Source organism: Neopsephotus bourkii, unplaced genomic scaffold (genome assembly GCF_033783945.1).
Source record: "Neopsephotus bourkii isolate Nb327-2 ecotype Australia unplaced genomic scaffold, CSIRO-AGI_Nbou_v1 NB_673, whole genome shotgun sequence".
NCBI lineage: Eukaryota > Metazoa > Chordata > Aves > Psittaciformes > Psittacidae > Neopsephotus > Neopsephotus bourkii.
In genome coordinates, this window is record NW_026901172.1 from 311,066 (window position 1) to 335,043 (window position 23,978).

Sequence of the window (23,978 nt, forward strand, 5' to 3'; positions counted from 1 at the left end):
AACCTGGCTTAATTTGAGGTAGGTCTAACACATAAAACTGATGGCAACAGCCCCAGCTCATCTTCTGCTTGTAGTTTGTGGCAGAGTGGGTCCATGGGTCAGTGGGAATGTTGCCTTGTAGCACCACTTCTTTCCCTGGTCCTGTTCCTTCTTCATCGCTGACAGTAATAGCTGTGGCCGTCTGCTGGGCTGTTTTTAAGTCCCAAAGCACTTAGTGCTAACAACGTAAGTCACTGGGCTTGGATTTGATCACAGTTGAAAATGAAGCCTCAGTAGTGTCCACCATGAACACTGAGCTTTCAAATGTAACGCATCCTTTGCAGAGATCATAACACCAATGCAAGCCTGTGACCCCTTGCTCCCTGTAAATAAAACCTATACAGTTTCATCAAACATGGTTTTTGTTTTAAATGGTAGTTTCCTGTCCAAAACAAAACTGTGAAACACATCAGAGATGAAAGGCCGTCCCTGGGAAAGGTTAGATTGAAGCCAGCAAGCACCTACTCATGGTATTGTTAGAGCCCTTATCAAAACCAGTTGCTTTCTCTTTATCTTTTCATTCCCTGCTTTATAACTTATAATGCATTTCCTTCTGCAGAAGAGCACAGCTGGCTCATTTGTAGGTAAGAAGAGGTTTGCCCATTGATTTTAATAGTGAAAAACATAAAGTGGTAAATACAAAGGAAGACTTACAAGTAAGAAACCCTAAAGAAGGTTTTCAGGTGTTCACTACAGCTGACTCTGTTGCATCACCACTTTTGTTACCAACACAGTTATTTCTGGTGGTGAGGCTGGCCTCTCAAAGGCCCTGGATGTGAAAAACTCACCTTGTTGAGCTTAAGTCTCCTTTCCTAGCCCTTGATTCACTAAAAAGAATGCCTTATAGTGATTCAGTTCAAATTGGGCACAGGTTCACCTACTCTGAAAGCTCTGATTCTAAGGTCCTGTGAAGATGATAAGGCAGGGGCTGCAGTAATAAGTAGACAAAGAAAGAAAAACCCACCATGCCCCATCCCTTTTCTCCATTAGACCTCAAGACAACACTGACACATTTTCAAACTAGAAACAGCATTTCTTCTTAAAGAAAAACCAAGACATTTATAATCTCAATGGTGTAAATGGTACAAAATCTACAATGCAACATCTTAGAGCACTGTAACTTCTGCTTATTTCTCATACAAGTGGCTCCTGACACCGAGAGCTTTTCTTAGACCTCTAATAACTATCTACTGAAGAAAACAAAGATGCCACAAAAGATCTTCACACAGCCAGTACCTGGCAATAATTCTTCATAATCCTTTATTTTCACAAACGTCTGAGGCTGAATAGGCATTGATTTGCTGCCCATTAACCTGGCTTCCTTTTAATCTATTGTGATGTCCTTTCTTTGCTGATGAACAGTATTTATAGAAGTGGTGCTGTGGGAGCTATGAAATGGGGTTGAAAAGCCAGCAAATAATATCAGATCTTAAAAGACCTTTCCTAAAAAAAAATACATTCTGTATCTTAAAGCCCCTTGAATGGGAAGCATCTGAAGCTATTGTTCGCATTGAGATTTTTCAGGTGCAGATAAAACATTTTAGGGGTGATAGATGGGCCACAGGGCAAACACGTCCATTGAGATAAGACCATTTAAAGCTCTAAAAACTAATAGCTAGAGAGTCGTTTCACTAATAGAGCTGATATTCCCTGCCTCCAGTAGGATAATTTTAGAAGGAGACAGGCAATGGTACAGGTACTCAGGAAATTATAGCAGGATATCTCCCCATATTCCTCACTGTCATGCTGAAATATATAAATCAGTTTCCCTACACTTTCAGACAGCAAGCAATGCCAAAAAAGTGGTTAATACACAATTCTGTTAAAAACACTTTTTCTTTCCCTGTGCCAGTTCTCTGATTTACCTTAGGAATTAATGAAAAGAGAAACCAAACAAACAAAGGCTGTTAATGGGGTTCATCCTAAAAAGCAAATTGGTATGAGAAAACCAACTTGTGGAAGACCTTATTGCAAGATACCTGGAAGAAACACTCTTACAATTCATGACTTCTGCAGTAATAATATCACACAGCAACCAGGAACAGGGGGTTAGACCCACTGAGTTCACATACAGGAGCAGAACCAGAAGCAGGAATAGTGTATGCAGCAGTAAGGACAATGATAGTAGTAGTAGTAGTAGTAATAGTAGTAGTAGTAGTGGTAGTTAAGATGCTTCTGCAGATGAGCCAGTCTCACACATTCACCCAAACCTCTGTTTTCCAGTTGCCATGTGGACTTTTACTTCGTTCATTTACCCCTTTCCATGTTGGCTCAGAGAGAAAATTGTGGATTATGGACTCAAACCTCTGTAGAAAACTGCCAACAGATACCCACTTTCATGTCTTCAAAATGATATTCTTCTGATGGAGAACAGTATTTGGCAGAAAACGAATAAATATGAACCTGACAGGACAAGAGTTCTGTAGAAGGCAAGGTAAGAAAAAGGAAACGATGCATGGAAATATATATCACAACCTAGAAAAAGAAAGAGGTTAGCTTATCTGTCGCAGCAACTGTCACTGTGTAGTGATTAAAGCACATAAAACATTGCCTTTAATCCTACATAAGCCAGTTAAAATTGCAAGCTTCCAGTCTATACAATCAATCGCTTTCCCTGAAGTCACTGACATGGAAAAGAGAGTCCTCTCTTCTGTAAAACCTGACTTCTGTAAAACCTCAGTTTGCACTTTGATTCTGCAAACTGTTTGCTATATAAATTCTCATTACTGCAGGATGTCATGGCTTTAATTAGCATTAGTTAAATCAGGACTGGTTTTTGAACCAGTCATGTTTGAGTTGGATGCTGTCATATACAATCTGGAAACTCCTAGCGCATTTAAATCACAGTAATGTCAATGTAATATAGAACCTTGACAGAGCACAGTAAGAATCAGTTTTTTTTTGTCCCCTTCTGAAAAGTGCCAACACACAACCAGGTCCCTCCCACTTTGATGCTCCTCACCACCACCAGACGAGATCTCGAACCTGTTCATTCTGAAACAGACTCTGCACAGCAACTGTGCAACACGAGCCATTTTTTCTTTCAACATAAACCAATTTGACTTGGGGGGTACCAGATGAACATGAACATGATCAGATTTGGACTATGTTATAAAAACACATTTTAGTTTAAAACCATGTCTTATTTCACTTTAAGGTGATGTTTTCTAGCTTGCTGAAAAGCAAAGAGATCTTGTTCCTCCTTCCAAGGACACCTGAATACTGTTAAGCTATGTACAAAATCAAAATGACATTAACAGTTAGCATGTTTTCACCACAACAGAATGACCAACGACCTTAGTTCATAGGTGGGGATTCAAGTATTTCAACAGTGTTCACTGACAAAGGCAATGCATGTTTTAGTATGACCTACTGGATGGTGGTGGATGAGAAATGGAGATCAAAAAGGAATACAATAAAGAATAGATGCACACATCCACCCCTCTATCTCTTCCTGTATATAAACACGCTCTTCTTACCCTTAAACTTCAACATGATCTCTTACATATTTCTACTACTCATTTGCCAAAGAATGGTGCTATTCCTTATGAGATCTAGTTCTCAGCACCTCCGAATACCAAGCAACATTGTTTTGCATCAAGTTTCAACACCAGCACAATGCTTCAGCCTATCCTATGCATTACTCTAACCACTAAAGAGGTTCCACTCAAGTAGAAGGTGGTATCATTACATATTTTACTGGATCAAGGCTTTGTTCTCAATTGTGTGCATATTATTGGAAAGTTGTGGGGTTTTTGACTTCCAAAACCATCATATTTAAATGCACATTTTTAATCTTATATCTTAATTGAAGAGGAAAATGGGAGCACAACTGATTACAGCTTCTCATGCCACAAAGGTACTCCTGCTTGGGTAGCATTGCACAGTGTGGTCTGTCCCAGGAACGTGTGATTTTACAGGAGGTGACTAAAATATGCACTGGTTTGGATGCCTAAAAACACCATAAAAGAGGCTAAAACCAGTGAGGCAGCAATTAAAACCAGGAAGTATCTGCAAGATAAGCAACACTTAAGTGTTTAAGATTAGTTATTCCCCAAATTGAGGCACTTTTCTCCTTTCTCAGGTATTTCCACTGTCAAAACAGACACCAACGCTGCACTGTAAGAACAACAGGATTACCGTAGAAGAGCAACGGCTATGAAACAGACTTGCTGAAATGACACCTTTTTGAAATGTTTTTATTCATAACAGTATTACATGGTGTGTTACAGAAATTAATGGCAAACTGCTAAAAACTGGTTGGGTTTTGTTGCTGTCGTTGTTGCTGAATGCATTACACATGAAGTTAAAAAGAACGTGTCCGTCGATGTTAACAACTGGTTGGTATCTGAGGTAAGGTTAAAGTAGGTTTAGAAATGTACTGCAACAGTCGTTTTCTCTTTCTCATCTTTATTAAAAAAATACGTGTCAGAATGCAGAAATAAAAAGGAATGAAAACCACGGAGTAAACATCTTTGCAAAGAAGGTGCCCAGTACGTTATTAGATGAGAGGTTTCATCAGACACTTGGATGACTACAATCTATCAAAATATCTTTTCATGACAGGGAAAGATCAAGAAGCTACAGGGGGATGAGAACAGGATGGCTGGTGGGATTCCCTGGTTTTGAAATTTAAAGTGACGAATTTAGTGCTAGTGAAGGATGAGGGATTAAACAATTGCACAAGCTGGATATTTTAGTTATCTACAACACTGGTACAGTGCAGAGGCTTTCCAGTCCTCTCAACTCAGCATCTTAACCATGGCAAGGAGATCTAATTGTACAACAAGACAATTTTGAATTGGTTTTTATTGATGACCATTTGTAAAGGTAAGACAAAAGTCCACGGTGGTGATCCAGCCATCTCTTATGAGACACTAAAATTCCAGCCTCATTCCCTCGGCACCTATTCGTGATTTGTGTCTTACAAATATGATGGCAATGGATCCTCTGAGACATAAATCTCTTCTTTCAATGTTTTTCCCCACAACTGAATGCACTGATGATACTAAACCCCAAATGTCTATGATGAACTAAACTTGTCTTTGTGGTTCCGTATGTAGGACAAAACCCAAAAGAGCCACTGGGGAAGAAAGTAGCACCACTGTGCAAACTAGGAAAATATTCTTAAAGAAATGTCCTTCAGAAATGCTTTTACCTCTGCTTTTAATCCTGAAACACTCAATCCATCAGGTTTTAATTTCTCTTCTCTGGTTAGAAAACATGCTCTTTCTTCAGATGGGGAAAGAATTGCTGCAAAGCTGTTTGCACATGACTAAGGAATAAGCATCAAATGACCGTGAATGGGGATTAAAAGTTCTCTTCTCTGCAGGTTCGTTAGGTCTAGTCACAGCTAATTTTGCATTCACATCCATTCTGTAATGCACATTTCTCTAATTTCTCTCATTCAAAATAAAAGACTTGAATAATATTGGGAGATTTGGTTGCATCGACAATTGCCACTGGTTATTCTGTCTCCTAAACCATTTTTAGCTTATAACAGAGATGAAAAAAGGTAAAATATTTGTAACTCCAGGCCTATTTTGATCATGACAAAAATGTAAATCCGAACGTGTCAATTTAAAAACAAAATCTGCACAATAACCCTAAAAACTGATTCATCACTTGATTTCTTTAACTTTTTTCTATTTTTTTTATTTTTCTATTTTTTTTCTTCTTTTTTATTTTGTCCTTTATCTTTTTTCATTTTAGTGTTAAACCACTAAATTCAATATACGGTAACTGCATAGGAACATCAGGAAAACACATTTGACCTGTATAACAATTCTCTGTAGGGCAAAAATATATAGCTTCTTTATGAAAATCATGTGCTAAACATATGAACCCAAACACTGCACTTTTGCTTCATAAATGTAAAAAAAGGAACTTTTTAATTCTTTTGCTCTGTGTGTAAACAGTTGGATGACTTCTATGCAGAGGTTCAAAGGAATGTCAATGAAATGTGATTTCTTGTAAGCGGAATATGTCCATGTGATAACTCTAGACCATAAAATCATGTGTTCCCATTAATTTCACTAGTCGCTGACAAGCTGACTGCTTTTGGCAACTGCACTTGAGCTTCAGCCCATTATTGTAAGCATGTGAAAAAACGTATGTGATGTGAGAACCACAAACTGGGTTTGCCACACCTCCCAAGCACTGCAACTTGCTACCTTCTCTACTGTGTAATGGCATTAGTAAAAGAATTTCCATAACATTTATATTTACAAAAAGACTGGCAATTTTCATTCGAACTCCTTAAAGCCATTTCCCCTTAAACATTTTAAGAGTTTAACAGTAAGGTTTTTTTTTTTTTTTCAAGTTATAAAATAAAAATCCCATTTGATTTTTCTGATGTACAAAAAGTGATAAAGATGAACAATTTGATCACAGAATCAGTTTGTTATTCCAAAATCCATGCCATCCTTGTCCCATTTGTAAAGTCCGCTTCATCCAAATCCCTATACCAGAATCATACCAGTATTATTTGGCAAATGATTTTTGTTTTTCATCAAAAATGGCACACAGAGAAGAAAACACTTGTCTGCATAGCATTACAGCAGCAAGATATTGAAGAAATAAAAATATTCCTTTTCTGCACTTTGTCTAGAGTTTCCTAGAAGTACTGACTCGTCTTTCCTCAGTGGGACTCGATGTCCATTCTCTACCCACAACATAAGCATTCCAACAGAAAGCAGCATTGCGTCCTCATGCTGCGCCAGAATAGAACTTCAAGGTCCATTTGGCAACGTTTTCAGTCAGGATGGATGGACGACCAAGTTTGATGCTGTGGTTTCAAGTTAGGAAGCCTTTCCACAGGAGGTGTTTTGCTGTTAGATCTGTCACTTATACAAAACTACAGAGTAAGAAAGACAAAAGAAAAAATGACAGTGCCAGTATTTTGTTGTTGCTGTTGTTGTTTAAATATGCCTACACAAGGGACAAATAAAAAAGCCAGGATCAGCCTGATGTAAATGACGATGAAAAACATGTCACCATGACATAAAAAGTGCCGACGTGTGCCCAAAAGGGTGTTGAATGATAATGCCACTGCTACATACAGACTCTGCTTTTTGTTCAAAAGAAAAAGAATGTCTCATACTTAATAAATCCCAGATGATCATTATTTATATGTGGCATACAGACGACAACAAATGTTTAAACGAAGACTGAGGAGTAAGATTTCCTAGTCTGGATACCCACAACTCGTGGGGACAGGGACTCGTGGCATGAGAAGCAGGGAGAGTTTGACTTTGTGCTGCCATAGGAATCTGCCATTGGTTGCCAAAAAGAACCATCAGGAACACTCGTAGAGCCAGTCCAGGAGGGCAATCATCTCTCCTTGTCAGTCAGAATCAATCACGAAAGCCAAAGGCCTGCCAGGTTGTTGGGTTTCGTTTGAGTCTTGGAGCACCACAAGCCTGTAACAATGCTATTTCTTAGGTCTGTTAATCTGGGCGTAGAGAGGTTCTGCTTCCTGGGGATAACAAACATAAAATCAGCAGAGACGTCTCCAGACACTTTTTAGCACATTTTTAAACATCTGCTTGTGAACAGCAATACCTTATGAGGCAAAACCCAAAGGAAGTGCTTGCTTTCCGTGCTGCCGTGAGTGATCACAGCACCCCAGTTGAATTGTGGAGAAAATGTGACATTATTGCAGGAAATGAATGCTTACTACCAATTTTCTCTTCCAGTTTTGGCTGTGCACCGATCCTCAGGAGGTATTGCTGGGCATAGACTCATGAAGAAATGAAATGGTATTTATATGACTAGATGACTGGAAGTTTACAGGCCAGAAATGCAGCTGGAGTAAATGCTGTTACTCATACCAGGCTGAGATCCCCCTCTCCCCAGCAGCACAATAGCAGAACATAGCTGTGGGTTTTACACAATGCATGGAGAAAAAGGCTTGGAAACAGAAACCACCCCTGAAAGCTGAGCTAATGAAGCTGTGATGGGATTTAAAATCACAGGGTGAGTTGCCTATGAAGAACGAGGAAAGCAAGCTCTGTGCAGTTTGATTAGGAGTCTGTATGACCATTAGTACAATCATTAAAGCCGGGAGGAAAGCATGTCAAATTTGCTAACAGACACTTTCTTGGGAATTTCCTGGATGTGCTGAAGGGAAAGCTGCCATGTTTTTCAGCCTTCCTTCCTAGCTGACAGCCTGGGATTTCTTAATACTATGTTCAACTCGGCTGCAATGGGAAGCAAACCATCCATGGACCCTGGAATCCATTCTATTTTATTCCCAGAAACTAATCTATTAAACTAAGAATGGCATCTAAAAAAAGAACAAGACAGGCAGAAACACTAATTAATGCCATTCTGCATTAGTTCTCCACAGCTTGATAACTATTCAAATACCATGCCACGACGTTGAACTTAACCAAGTTAGAATCAACTCGTGGTACAGCAGCATCAGCAGAAGTTGACTTTAAGCAATAAAAAACCTCCAAAGACTGGCAAATCACTGGGCACTCTGAAGCACAGGAGGGTCTGGCAGGGGATAGCACAGGATTTTAATCACTGCTTATGAAAATGATGCTTTTCTTATTAGAGAAAACCAGCCCAAAAGTGGATCTATAGGGCTATATTTAATCTGTGCCCAGGCTGCCTGGCTAGTGCTCCAGGCTGTGCCCCATCTCACCTCACTGTGCACTCTGCGTTGAATGAGGAGCAACACAACAAAGCCAAACCTGTTTCCTCCATGCCAAGAGAAGTTGTCTTTTATACCTTGAAATGACTACGTTTGTGGAGCTTGCAGAGGATCTGCTCCCCCATCTCCTACTTTACAGGAAGCCCTGAGTACACTAGGAGCATTATAAGAGGATGAGAGAAATCCTTTGGAATGATTAAATAAAGGCTGCTGAAATCATCCCCAGCAAGAAGCAAATATATTTTGTGACCTTGAAAAACCGAAGGTAATCAGAAGAGATGACTGAGAGTAAATAACTGCATTTCACATACTGTGTGTTAAGTCTACCTATGCCAATTTTCATGTACTGCAGACATGAAGCTGGCAGAATGATCTATCACAGCTAGTTCAGAGAAAATCCGTGCTAATTAATGTGGGAACCTGACACACACCAGCCCATTCTTCAGGCATTTGCTGAACCTAAGGTGATTGCAAAGGGAAGCGAAAATGAAGGAGGAGAAGAAAAGGGGAGGGAGAACATCCCTTTGGAACAAAAGATGTCAGTTTTCCCAATGTCTTCAGGGAACAAGAGCTTTTCAAAATGTCAAGCACGCTTGTTAGAGCTGTCCTCAAGTATCTTCAAGATATGCAGATGCACGTAAGTAACAGGTGTCCTATGGTGTCACAGAACTTGACACCCTTGGAAGAGGAGGAGGAGTTCATCATTGGTCATCAGCACTTTCAACATCACACGAGGCAGCCTTTAGAATAAGGAATTTCTTTTATTCATACCCAACACTCATCGAACATACACTTCATGGGGCAAAGGCCTGCATTTCTCACTGATTTGAATCATTTTTCTTCCAGTAGACCAGAACATCCGGAATGAAAAGTGTGCTCTTAGAGCTTCCTTTTAGCTGATTTCCTCTCAGATGCCTAAACGAGAAATTAATTGCAGTAATTGCGCGCAATCTTCTCAGCCAATGATTATGTCAATGACTGAGATTTGTTTTCCAATATTATTTTGAGGTAATTCAAGCACTGCATCTTGTCTGTAGCCCAACATTGCAAATGGTATCTGTAAAGTATCGATAATGATACTCAAGAGAGCAAGAGAGAGCAGAAAGGGACAGAAGAGAGGCAAAAGAAGACGAGTGTGTTGACTTCATGAATAGCTTCTTGTACAATGCCAGGCAGGGGGGATTTCACAAGCATTATTTTGGAGGCTCATGGAAGCAGAAAGAAACCCCCCTTATTTACATACTCCACACAGAAGTCACAGGCCATGTCACTAAAGGCAGACGAGCCCAACTCTTCTCACAGCATTGGAATCATCTCACCTATGTCTTCTGCTTTCTATTTCTATCACTGTGTTAGGAACACATTCAGAGAGAAAGAAATTAAAGAATGGATCGGAAAGAAAAAGAGGAAGAAATAAAATAGCATACAAAGCTTCCAATTCACATAAACACCTTGAATCTTAAAGTGTTTTCCTTTCTATAGCATTGGCTAGAAGCACTTCTGATGTGGTTTCATCAACCCACAGCAAGAAACGAAGGTGGCAACTGATAGTACCTTTTTTGGCTGCTAAATCCTACTTGAAGGTTTCTGTCAGCTTTGGGGATATGCAGTTTATGGCAGATGTTTGAGAAGTAAATGTTTTCCTTTATGTTTGGAAGCTGCTCTCAAAGTAGTGTGCAGCTATATTCTCACATACTAATGGGGCTTTTTATGTTGAACAGTAGCCTTTAAATAGCAATATTTTGCAGGAAGAGGATATGGAACCACAGGTCAGGTATCTGACTGAAGTGACAAGCTGCAGTAAGGAATCAGAAATATCTAAATATGCATCCTTTAAGTTAGACATCTAAATATTCACGAAGCTACAAAGATGTTTTGCAAATGTTGAGCTACGAAGTCTCTCGGAATTCATTGCAAAAATTGCCAAAGAGGAAAGTTTCCCTATGTATGCTACATTTACATAGTCCAGAAATACTTCATGCCTAAAATCAGCTTATTCTTTCCATTTTAAGGAACATTTTGCACAATAAACAAGACTGTAGCAAACAGTAAGTATTTCTGGTACAGTACACAACTGCACGAGGTAACAAGGTCACTAATGGTTTTGAATATCATCAAGTAAATACTTGAAGTAAATTTGCATCCAATTTAAAGACATTAACATCTGCTCCCCAGCAGAACTAATCAGTGGAGAACATCTCCTAAACGATTCAGCATCTACTTGGGCTTGTGTAGGGGAGCTCACTCACAACACATAACACAGGACTTGGTTAGGAAGAAATTACTTTTCCACTGGCAGTCCTTTCATCATTGTGAGGCACCCTGCTATGTGCAAAGCTTCAGGCAAGATGTACTGAATTGTAGAGGTGAGGCCCGCATAGATTTCTTTGCCCTTTACAATAGATTCTCAGCACCAGTTTTACTCCTGGCTGACGGATCAGAAAGGGCAGGCTCAAATGATAGAGTTTCATGAAATAAGTGTGCTGGAGTGCCAGCCAAAATGAGAATCTTGTGCTGGGGATGCAGGTGAAAGGAGTAGGAGTGCAATGCGTGTGCTCCATTTATTGCATGCTGACTCAGTAATATAGGAGATAGTAAATTTGGCAAGCAGGATTCAAATTTAACATCTTTGGTGATAAGACAGGTAATTCCTGTTGGCCCGTTAACAGTGGCTTTGGTTACTTTTATCACATTTAGCCTCTATTAGCAGCATAAGTATAGCAACCTTCTAGTTTGGGATTATGACTGGAGAGTGTCTCTATTCCTACTATAAACCTACCTAGGGATATTTCCTTGTCTCAATGTGGAGCTTGATTATAGCATTTTAGAAGTCTGTCATTTTAGTATCCAGACAGATGATCTGTATCCATAAGATGATAAGCAGTGAGAGGTACTCACAAAGATGAACCTTGCTCCATCTTGGTCCCAGTGTAATAGTGAACTGCAGCCACACAATTATACTTTTCGTCTACGTATCTGTCAATTCTCCTTCCAAACTTCTAAACCCAGTGGCCAATTTGAAGCAAATTGTTCAGAAGTCTCGAAGATACTAAATTATTGCAGTGCCTTTTTTAAACCAGTTGTTGTGCAGAAGACAGGGAACTTTTAAATGACCTCATTACAGAGCAAGGTAGGAAAGCTCGTCCCCTGATTGAATTGCTCGATTGCTAATCAGCAAGTACACGGCTCGAGACAAGCTGTACAGTAAGTTGTGTCTTGTTTAGGGGAAGAAGTTGCAGAAATGGCAGGGTACCTGGCTACTCCAGGTGGGCTTGAAGGCACCGGAAGAGGTGAGAAACCCATGTATGAGCTGGTCACATTAAAACTGATAGCTTGAAGGGGATTGTAGCAGTGGAGACAAAGGCAAATCTGCGGGATGCCTTTGTTCATAGAGCAGCCTGAATTTCTCTGACCTTATCCCTTCAGATACCCTGGGAAATATGATGACGAACAAACAAGCAGGAGGCCTGAAATGACAGTTTTAGGATTTCCCTGGAATGAAGCAGTATTTCCCAATCTGTGATCCCTTTCCAAACACGCAACACTACTACTTTTCTCTCAGATTCACAGCCCTGTGCGGTACTTTGTCCTTGGTTTGAGAATGATACTCTTGAGAATAGGTCACCTATAATCATTACGAGTTTCCCTTTGGACTCTTTTCAGTTCCTACTGAGCCAGATGAATGATAGCAACAGATCCTACAAACATGACCTTTGATATTTTGAGCCTATTCAGAGTCCTAGTGCAACAGAAAAGGAGCAGAAGGAAGAGGAGGATGCAGAATCAGCTTAATGCGTCCTCCTGAGGCTCACTAAGCTCCCAGAGAAAGCCAATGCTTTGTCCATAAGTCGTTATTTCTTTTGCAGCTTTCTAATAACAGTTACAGGAGTTCATTCTGGAGCTGACTAACATTATTAGGAACATTTATCACTAAGAATGGCACTTGCTCAAAGATGGATGATGGCAGCGGGCCACCGAAGTACCACCAAAAGCTGATAGACAAATATTCTAATGAACTGTTGCTCTCCTGACAGCGCTGACTGCATCATGAAGGGTGTGACATATTTTGAGGGCTTATAATTGTCTGCACACATTTCACAGAGCAACTAAACAACTTTTTCAGGAAGATATGCTCCCGCCACAAATGTTTTGAAGGCTTCCTGAGAATCTCTCATGAACGACTGCCAGTGCAAGTCTTGGACTGGGCAGCTAGTCAATAGAGCTGCGTTTGTTCCAGCACTAAAAATGACTTTTATTGCAATAATTGTGGTATCAAATATTCCCTTACTCTCAGAATTTTCACCCTGTAGCTAATTTGCCTTCAAGAACCAGCTTGTGTGGTCCATATGGAGTTAGACCACATTCATGATATCTGATCCCAGCATTCATGATGAATATATCCTTTCTATAGTCAGGATGCTTTTCTAGGAGATGCTGGTCAACACAACCACAGATAACGAGACAAGCCTGGCATCAGAGAGTCAAAGTTTGCTCCTCATCTTCCTTCTTCTTACTGTGCTTGAAGGTTTCTATAGCCTTTGCTAAGCATTCAACTGTATAGCCTCAGGGTTTCCTAGTGCCACGCTGTGCCAGACCCATTGCTGAGGCTGAAATACCCCCAGGAGCAAAAACATCCACACTAGCACGGTCTGCACCTAACACCCTGTAATTCAGGCTGATTGAGTGCACTGATGCAAAGAGGATGAGCAGATTAAAACTCCTCTGTTCAAACTTCTTGCTTTAATCTGAAATGTCAATGATAAGAAACCTTTAACACATTTTGTAGGATCATAGCTAAATACTGTTCTTCCTCTCTCCCTTCTTTCACCATAGTTATCCCACACACAGTCTAAAGACAGCAGTAGGGCTTAAATGCAAGTCAGCTGAAGATGGCAGTCTTATTATTCAGTGTTCTCCTTGCCTCTTCTGGAAAATCACTATTCATCTTCAACGCTGCTCATAAACAAAGGGAAAACAACTGAATACAAATCTTGCTATGAGCAGCTCTGCAAAGAGTTGACTTTATTTCACCTGCGAAAGCTAGAACTATATGCTTATCTCCAACCACAAAGGGACAAAAAGTAACGTGTCCATCAAATGTCATATTTACCTACTAAGAACCTATAGCTATTGTTAGAAGAGTGACTTATAAGAACAGCTATGAGTGGGATAAGGATTTTGAGACCTTAAGTTGCAAAACACAAGAGGAAGAAAGGAAAATGGAGAAAGTACTGAAAGATGCTGAATTATTTCTAAATGAAAACGTGTCGTATCAAAAGAAATCATGAAACCTTGACAGATCAGGGTTCAAAATACGAGGAGGGTGAGCATTCTGAATACGTCAAGAGAAGTAAAGACACTGTACGGGTATAGCTGATTTCAGAAGAGATGCTGGGACCAGATACAATTGAAATTTCTGAACACAACACTATGTCATGCTCCTGAGAGGTCCATTCATCTGAGTTGTGTACTGTGCTGTTCTTGGTGTGAGGAACCATGTTCTAAAGAGCGAAGTAATCTCCCATCTACCACACAAAAGTGACTTTTGTGAAGACTGTGATTCTTTTGTACTACATGTTTCTCCCCATTAAGTTTCTGTCCAAATGGGGAGCTCAATACACAACACAGTAGTAAGTCCTGAATTGATGATTTGCCATGGAGATTAGACTTTCTGTTGCTCTGACGATAGTAGGCTTCAGAATGAGATGGGCTGGCTTTAGCAAGTGGATTTCCTACAGACTGCTGCTGAATAGCACTGCACAGAAGCACAATGATATTAGTGTAACCTCCCTGGATAGAGGCTTTCTTTTTGTTCAGCTTCCTGTCCTGCCCACGGCTTTTTAGGAATTAGTATAATACAATAATCAGTAACATTATTTAACATTTCCCAGAATATATTTCTCGGAATTATACATACCCTATGCAAGACTCTATGAGGATTAACAAAAAATGGAAGAAACATATGGAATCACTAGTAATACTCTGTTCTTGTAGCTCCCAGAGACCCTGAATGTATTCAGAGAATGTATTTTACTAAGTGTTATATAAAAGCAGAACAAAAGGAGTCCCTCACTTGACTGCCTTGCATGGTAATGTGCATTAACAGACTTAAACTACTGTTTCAAGTTGCATTCAGAACTCCGGGTAGGTAAATGTGTGTGATGCTAGTTTATAAATGATGCTAACTATCTTAGTGCCAGCCAGAAAAAGTTAGAAAGAGATTTTATCATTATTCTCCCCAGAATGAATTTCAGAATCATACTGACTATGATAAACCATCATGAACAAATGTATGTGTGTTTCCAGAGCGTTTGACTCAGGTAAAGGTCAAATCCCCTTTCCTGATAGAGGAAAGAACACTCAAAATGGTCTGAAGTTGGGGTGGCTGGCCAAGGTTAGGTAAAGGCAAAGCCAAATTGCTGTGTGGCACCATCCATCTGCAGAAGCAGCTCTTGCTGGAGTACAACAACCAATGGATGCTCTCACTAGAGCAGCTCATCCCAGCTCAACTTTATCCTTACACTATCATTTTTACAGTCAATGAGAGTCTAAAACTCTCCATGACTCAGTGAGACACAAAGCTTAATGCTACTTCTGCTTCAGCTCCCAAGAGCTAAGCATTACGTTGATGTTACTAAAGAAGAGGGAGATGCCTTCTCACAGCACCACATATTAAAAGATAATCTCATTACTCCCAAGTGGATCAAAGCTAAGCTACTGTAAGATTTCTTTAACCATATTCAATGTACAAAGTAAACTGACTCCTAATGAAACTATTAATTTTGAAGAGAAACCAAATCACTTTGGCTCAGGGTGGATAAATCACTGGTAAACACAGTGCAATTTCTGTACCAAAATCGAAAGGCTTCTACCGTTTTTATGGATTTGCTCCAGGAGCTCGTTGCTAAAGCACAGAAGCTGCATCAGATCACGTACTTGGGTAATACAAAACATGAATGGCAGACATGGAGAAGATAATGAAACATATCCTTCAAACAGTAACACTAGAGAGTGTTTGGATGGAATAACAATGCCCAGCACTCATAAAACTCTGTAGCTTTACTGTCATATATACTGTACTGAACAAATCACAGAGCATTCACTGGCAACCACACTCTCTAACGTGTTCTGTAACACAAAAGACGCAAAGATCATCTTTCCCGTCTGTCTGGATTTAAATGACTTATATTTCATCAATAATTTTTAAAACATCAGTATGCCAATGGTAATATGAATGCTCCTCATTTTCAGACGTTTTAATTTGCAGTTGGAGATAAAAGTACACACACCCACTTCAATATTTTTACATGCAGATAACAAATGTGCTGCTTCTACTGATTATCGCTTTGATTTAGGGTAGAGGTGCTCATGTATCATTACATACGTTTATTTAATGTTATGTCTATGGGTAAGATGTCTTATTTCATTTAATATGTTACATCTGACTAAAGGCCAGAGTGGATTTGATAAAAAAACATTCTGCCTAATACACTGTTAGTAATGGCTGTTTCCTTATTTCCCCTTAATATTCAAACACAAAGTAAAACAAGTTTACATTTCTTTAAAGCATGCAAGCAGCTGAAAGACACATATCTGCATAAGCTGCAACACCTAGTGAATGGCAAAAGCCATGCAAACCACCAAGCATGAGGAATACGCTGTGGATAATGGAGAGGGAAAGGGGAATAAATGGCAAGGAAAAATAAACCATGCACCATGAAAGCAATGGTAGGCACTGGTGGAAGAATAAGTGAGCACCTCATGGTGTAGAGAAAAAAAGGACAGATACCTACCCCAACCTGTGCTATCTAGCTACCGACCTGTGGACTTATAGTATCACCAGTTGGCTCACCAAATGGATCACTGTTGGATGAGGCCTGAGACCCATCAGGCTAGAATACAAGAACATAACACCTTTTTTTCTCAACAATAGGAAGTGAAAAGTCAACAGGAGGTTATTTTCATGCTGTGGGCATAACAAGTACATCCTATCTCATGAAAACCAGAAAGTGAGACCTTGCTGATGATACATTCTCAAAAGCCATAATGGTTTCCCATAGCTGATGCAGGCAGGATGAACCTCACCAGTACCTGCTGGAGCCCATGCAGGACCTGCCACAGGCTTCAGAAGGTACAGGATCAGACAAACCAGAACTGCAAAAGGCACTGAAAGCCAGTGAAACTATGTGAATCAGAAAGAGTCCAAGCTTGCATTACTTTGTACTTTAGGGTTCCTTTTCTGTACAGACTCCCTCTTGCCTTTGGCTCACTTGGGCTCTGATCTACTTAAGATACTGTGACTGAAAGTCATTGCTTGGATAACATTTCTTGCTCTGGTCCACTGAGTCTAAGGCAAAGAATTCACATACTGAAGGCCAGAACACTGAGGTATGTAACTAGGTGAGCAACTGAGATGCAAGAACGTGCAAAAGAACATCAAACCATCATCTTTTAACAGACAAACTCTTACATCTCTTTCTGTAGCCTCAGCATGTATATTGTTTTACCTTGGACTTCCTCATCATTGAGAGGTGAATGCTGCTATGCTAAAAAGGACATTGGATACAACTAAAATATATAAACTTACATACAAATGTATCCTTGTATCCCCGTTAATTACCCCCCAGCCCTATCAGAGTAGTTATTTCTGACACTACTAAACCACATTAAAGTAACTTCTGTCTTTCCTAGCTAAAACCAGCTAATCAGTATGTAGGAACCTTGTTGCTACTCACAGCCTCTTGCTCCTCACTTTTACTTGGGCTTTCAAACCCCTCTTCAAAGAGGTCGTCTGCCGCAGGATCACTGGTATGAGATGCTGATGATTTCGATGGAGAACTCTGTCTGGGTGCAGGGGTTGGAGCTAAACCAAAAGTAAGGTAACAGCAACAGAATATACGCCTGTTAATTTGTTAAGAAAGCCTTAGCAGCACAAAGTTTGCTCATGCTTAAGAGCCCTCAACTTTTATTACCCCTGGAGATTTCTGACGAGGAGCTGTAAGAGGTAAATATGAACCCAGGAGTCATTACCAATTCCACAGATTTGATTTCATTCAGCAGTTTCCAAATTAAGTTTGGCTGCATCTGCATATGTCTGCAGGAACCAGGGAGACGCCACTACATCACATTAAGAATGCCGGAGTCGCCAGCCCTGTGGCTGGTAAGTGAAACAGAAGGTCTCTGTCTGGCCCCTGGTAAATCTGTGCTTCATGAATTCCTCTTTTCAGCAATTTGCAAAATCCCCCATCTCCATGCTATGAACATGATAAGATTATTTTACAGCTCTTCCCCCCATGCCCAATATCAAGCTATTAAAATAAATACCCATCCCTTAAATTCTGCTAAGATAGGACCTAAGTGAAACCATTGGTAAGATTGAATGCCATGGGTATTTTGCAATGAGCTTGCATGTCCCTAGCACAGAACATGTATTACTGTCTTCTTAGAAATTGTATTTCAGACTGCAGCTATCAGGGCTGTTGATTTCAATGATCTCTGAAATTCCTCTCTGATACTCTTCTTTATGGCTGAAACACATTTAATAAGCTAGACCATGCATGAAGGTTCTCAGTCTATATCTGTGTTGCTATTTACTATATAGAAAGATAGAAATGCTTTGAGGAGCAGTATGAGGAGAGGTATGGCTGAATACTCACGTGAATTTGTAGATGGTGTCGTGGAAGTCACAGGAGTCAAATTTAACTGAGAGATGTCAAAGTCATCACAATCATCTGCTTCCTGTGCCATCCCAACTTTGTTAAAGTAACTGGAGAAGGCCTCTGAGGTACAACTGAGGGAAGGCTGATCTGGTTTTCTTGATGGCACTGGTGGAGGCTGAGCCATCTGGAAATCTTTAAACATTTCTTTTCCCATTTTCTGTCTGGGCCTGTCTGTCTGTGGACTCGATCTGTTGGAATCACTTGTGGGTGGAACAGTAGCAATAGGAGCAATGGTACCTTGAAACATGGCTGCTTGTAAAGGCAAAACAGTTTGTGTTGGCATGAAGGCAGTTGGTTGGAACTGACCAGCTACAGATGGCCACGGTTGCTGAGTAGGAGGAAAAATACCGGGTTGGCCCCACGCTATCGGCTGTCCTCCCTGCATCACCTGAGCAACTGGAGGCTGAGCACCCATGGCCAACTGCTGTTGAACAAGTGGTTGCTGTCCCCAGAATGAGGGCAGAACAGCTCCCATGGCAACATAACCTTCAAAGAATGAAGATAGTGGGGGGGGGGGGGAGAAGAAAGATGAAAGATTTTAATGCTGCTGTCAAGTGGATGCAGAAAAAGCTACACAATAAATCAGAAACATGCAGGCCACATTAGTGATCCCAGTGCTTCAGCACACTTGAAAACTGAAAGATATGGTTGAATTCTCATCACTGAACAAATACTTGCATACAGAAACATAGGCTGGTGGATATTGACAATAATTGTTCCCCTTATCTGAAATGCTCTTTTCTTCCTCAGTGGGTACCCCCATGGATCAGTTAAGACCTGTGTGCATGGATCTTGTTGGGACTGAGCACGATCATAGAATCCTAGAATGGTTTGCGTTGGAAGGGAACTTAAAGCTCATCCAGTTCCAACCCCTGCCATGGGGCAGGGACCCCTTCCACTAGAGCAGCTTGCTCCAAGCTCCTGTGTCCAACCTGGCCTTGAACACTGCCAGGGATGGGGCAGCCACAGCTTCTCTGGGCACCCTGTGCCAGCGCCTCAGCACCCTCACAGGGAAGAACCTCTTCCTTATATCTAATCTAAACTTTCCCTCTCTACTGGCTCATGCTGGAAAGGAGCTCATCTTTTCAGAGGTGCCCATATGCTGCTAAAAACAGGCAGCCAGAGAAAGCAGAGGGAAGGAAGAAGACACCCAGGATTCCCTCCTCTCTGGAGCTCTGCCAGGGTCCCTCCTCCTTTTTGCTTTTATTATTAACTTGGGAGAGTGACCCACCAACACCAGCTAGCTCCTGCCAATGGCACAGATACAAAAGTGGATCTAAGTTACAGGGAAGAACCTTTAGATGTGTTAGATGACAGCTCAAGGGCCCTCTAATGACAGTGTGACTCCCTTGCAAGAGGAAGCCTGCGCCATCCCTTCTGACACACTTACAGCTCAAACCACTGGGACTCTGAATAGAAAAGAAGTGCCTCAAATTGCTTATTAAAAAGTCAGAGCCCAGATGAATTCACATTTAAAAAATCACATTTTGTTATTACTTGGTTACTTGAGAGCACGAAAAAGATTTTGAGCTTCTGCTGTACTACATACCTAGCAATAGCAAACCGCTTTAGGTATTCTTGTAGCATAAACCCCTTCTACCCCTTCTAATCTAAGGATTAAGACTAAAATTATAATGGCTTCCTATCAGACCCGAAGCCTTCTCTTAAAGCTACAAAGGGTTTGACTCTGTAGGAATTATATGATCAAATGCATTGTTATTTACACTGAAAAAAAACCCCAAACTAAAAGTACTGTAAAAATATTACAATTTGAACCATGTAATACAATTATGTCCACTGATACAACTATTATGCTTTACAGAGATGCTGTTTCACATTGACGTTAATTATTTACTGCTAAGAGTTTATAATATGGAACCTCACTTTTACTTGTTTTCAACTGAATATTTTTCAGAGTCCTCCTGTAGCTTTTCCTCCTTGTTTTATTACTACGCTGCTTTGTAATGCTAAATGTAAGGGTGGTTGCAAAATCTTACAGGGAAAAGCTCAAAATAAAAGACAGAAACTGAATTGTTAAAGACTAAATTAATGATTGATAAAGGAACAGTAACCCAAATACATATCTGCTTCAATAGATGGCTCTGATGGATTCTCCAGCTATCCTTTTATCTTGCTGCTACACTAACCTCATCCAAGCAGCAAAGGTTTCCATCTGACATTATCCCTAAACACTTCACCATCAGTGTAACCTTTCTGAGATGCAGTGGCTAATCTGATGCTGTAATGCAGCCCATCAGAGGAGTAACCAATTAGGAAGTCACTGTTGAATGATTCAAGGCACTCCTCCTCCTTTTGCTAAGCTCTTGCAGTGCTCCTTGTATCCCAGGGAGAGACCAGCAGTCAAAACCACACGCCTTGTGTGTCTGTGCAGAAATGCTACACAGCTTTTGAATTAGGAGCACTTTGAGGAACACAGAAAAGTCTACAGGAAATACTAGGATGTGACTAAGTGGCATACCTTTGAAATGCAATCCCATTCTCCATGTCTTATTCTCTGTTTAAGGGACGCAGCACAGAACGCTCACTGTTGCCACAAAAAGAGCAAAGCTAACCTAAATGCTTTGTTCTCTCTTGATACTGTACCTAGAAGGTATGTTATCCAGATGCTGAACTGTGCCTGAACTCCCAGTGACTTCTTTGGCTTTTGCTTTAAAAAAACATAGGAATATTCAAAATAAGGGACTCCCTGCTTGTTAAAGTCTTGTTTTGCCTTGTTCTGCAGCACTGTCCTCAAAACCCTTCCCCACTTCCACTGTACTACATTAATGCCCTGAGCACTGAAATGCAAACCAGAGCTGAGAACTGATACCAAATCTGAGTGGAGCCTCTATTTCCAGTAGATTTCTTACCTGAGGGTACGGCAGCAGTGCTGAAAGGTACAGAACCAAACATGTCTGTACTAGCAGGAAGTGACTGGGATGAAGATGGGATAAAGGCATCACCTGGAGTAGCAGGAGTCTGCAAGAAGACAGGAACAAAATACAATGATGGCATATCAGCTGCAGCTTCTGCAGCACGTACTTTGCCATCACATCATCCATAATTCTAAAAACACAGGTTTGGAGGGAAGAAAGGGAAAGAAAAAAGAATGGAAAGATGTAGAAGGAACAAAGCAATAGAAATAAGAGTATTAGAGTTTGCTGGAAACAGGAGAAAAAAGAAAATGAGAGGCTGTACCTGAGGAAAGAAAACCCCTACAGTTTGCCTGGAAAACCTCTGATGCAAAATATGGACAATATTTCTTTCCCCAGAAGGCAGAGACTTGTGATTCTAGGTGTTAGGTGACAACGAGCAGAGGCAGTGACCAACACATTAACGTAAGAAACAATAAAGGTAAATGAAGTATCTGCAGGATTGATGGAAAAGTGAATAAATGTTGCTTCCTATTAAACAACAGGACTAGAACTATAGGTCTACATTAAAGAAGAAACCCAACCCAAGCAGGCTAAGGATGAGGAGACAGCACTCTGAACATCTAGCTTCAGAGTACCTTGCATGTCTGAGGCTCCTGACTTCACAGTCACTCAATATATTCAGTATATTCATACTCCCTTATAGCTTAATGTAAGGTTCAGAAACTCTATAGAAAAATGATTGAGGTTTCATTTTATAATGCAGAAAAGCACATTGAGAAAATTCCCTTTGCCCTCAAAACACATTCAGCCCTTTCTCTCTTCACTGCTTTATCTTGCTTCCTTTAACAGCAGTTCTGGGATATGTGCTTGGTGGAACCAAAGAGACATGATATATAAGGCTGTAACTGGATCTTAGAATCTTCCTGCAGTCCAGTGGCGAGACAGAATGCAGTGAAGCATGTACCACTGATAAACACCAGGGAAGGAGATCTGCAGCTCAGGTTATATCTTATGTGACACCTAGCCCTAGATCAGAAAAATAAAAATTGAAGAGATTTTTTGCACTGACTCCACATTCAATTTCTTCCCCTTTATTTTCTTGCAACATAAAATGTACATTGAAATCCTTCCTACAGGAATGGCTGATGACCTGAAACTGTAAATGTGATCCATAAACGTGCTGAAATTAGCGTGTAAAAGAACGCACAGTTCAGTTGCCTTGGGTACTCACTGGGGGAGAGGTTACATCAGGAGGAGTGGACATGTCCCCAAAAAGCTCTAGTTGGGTAACAGCCTGTGAAGAGAGAAAAAAGAGAAACAGCCCCTTTATTTTCTGAGGAGAAGCAGCTGCAAGTTAACTACTTACAATGTGTAAAGTTAACTAGTAATGGCTAGGAAGATAAATCCCCCTAAAGAGATGAAGGCTTCAAAGGTCAAATCCCATATGGAGGAAGCACATGGGTTCAAGCTGTGGGATTTTGATATTGCTGATGACACAAACAGACAGCAGCTGACCCTGTAAAATGATTCCGTAGGGAATTCTTCACCATCAAAAACATGAATAAAGCATAAAAAACTAACCAGAATGGGACTGGATGCATTACTGCTCTACCCGCATCATCAGAGAGCACCAAGCATGATTTATGGCCAGCTCCTTTCCTAAATCCCCATTTCAAAACACAGCAGCAGACTATGGAAGTAATAGAAGGCTATAGAAGGGAAGGGCTTTTAAAGTGCTGCCTCATTTCCCCTGGCCCATGGGACAGGCTTGACCTGGATAAGTGGATTTCAAGGAGGATGCACAACTGGGTTATTGTGAGTTTGTAGCTCTACATTTAAATCATGCTAAAATGTTTTCTGAGGGTGTCCTTCAGTTTGATCTCAAATTGGGTCACCCATACAGGTCTCACTCACCTGGACCAGAAGAGAAAAAGCACTTTCATAATAAGGAGCACCTTGGGTGACTGCATAATCAAAGCTGCTTCACATACTCTGGAGTAAAATTACTTTCTTCCACCCATCTACCTCTACCAATCAGTTCAGATGAAGTCCAGGAATGGTAAAGCATGGATCCCTCATAGCTCTGCAGGAAACCTAATCCACATCTGCCTTCCTTATCAGGGTGGCTATTCTGGAAAGCTTTCATGGGAACTCAGGAACTACTCTTTCTCCACCACCTTTCTTCTGCTTACTGCCTTTCCTTCTCCCCTGTATCATACTGCATCACATCCACACACCTGAGAAGCCGTAAATGTCATTGTGAATGAGATTTAATGCAAATCTTGATTCAGTTTGTTGAACTTCCTCCCTAGCTTAGGGCCATAAACCTTGCAACCTATCATATACACAGGTCTGAAATTCAGTTGAGTCCTGACTTACAAAGGCTCTGGACATAGACCACATGGGCTGCTTGTTCTTTACAAGCTACTAAACGAACAAGATCACCCGAAGAATTTTTTCCTGCCCTCAACCTTCTATTAGAAATGACCCTTTAAGAAATAAGACTATCATTCAAAATATAATAATTGCAAAGATTTATCTCTTTCTGCAATCCAATCTCTATTCCCATATGCAAAAGCAACGCTACAACCACTTAGACCTGTAATTTGTATAGCAGCTTGGATGATCCCCAGATTTCTGTCTAATGATGTACCTAAGGATGAATTACTTCACATTTCCTCA

General features: G+C 40.6%; 1 protein-coding gene across 17 annotated transcripts in view; it reads right to left on the reverse strand.

Moving 5' to 3' along the window:
* Nucleotides 1-4,212: 4,212 nt before the first annotated feature.
* DAB1 (DAB adaptor protein 1) overlaps nt 4,213-23,978 on the reverse strand; it is a 478,677-nt gene continuing 458,911 nt past the window's right edge. For 16 of the 17 annotated variants that reach the window (XM_061353380.1, XM_061353373.1, XM_061353368.1 and 13 more), the window contains 6 exons: nt 22,528-22,590; nt 21,291-21,399; nt 18,358-18,906; nt 17,437-17,564; nt 16,495-16,593; nt 4,213-7,516 (listed from right to left, as the gene is read on the reverse strand). In XM_061353380.1, coding sequence (XP_061209364.1) covers nt 16,510-16,593; nt 17,437-17,564; nt 18,358-18,906; nt 21,291-21,399; nt 22,528-22,590 — 933 coding nt within the window. In that variant the 3' untranslated portion in view covers nt 4,213-7,516; nt 16,495-16,509. Of the gene's footprint in view, nt 7,517-14,012; nt 14,457-16,494; nt 16,594-17,436; nt 17,565-18,357; nt 18,907-21,290; nt 21,400-22,527; nt 22,591-23,978 lie in introns of those variants that run through there. The other variant, XM_061353366.1, reaches the window with a different exon arrangement.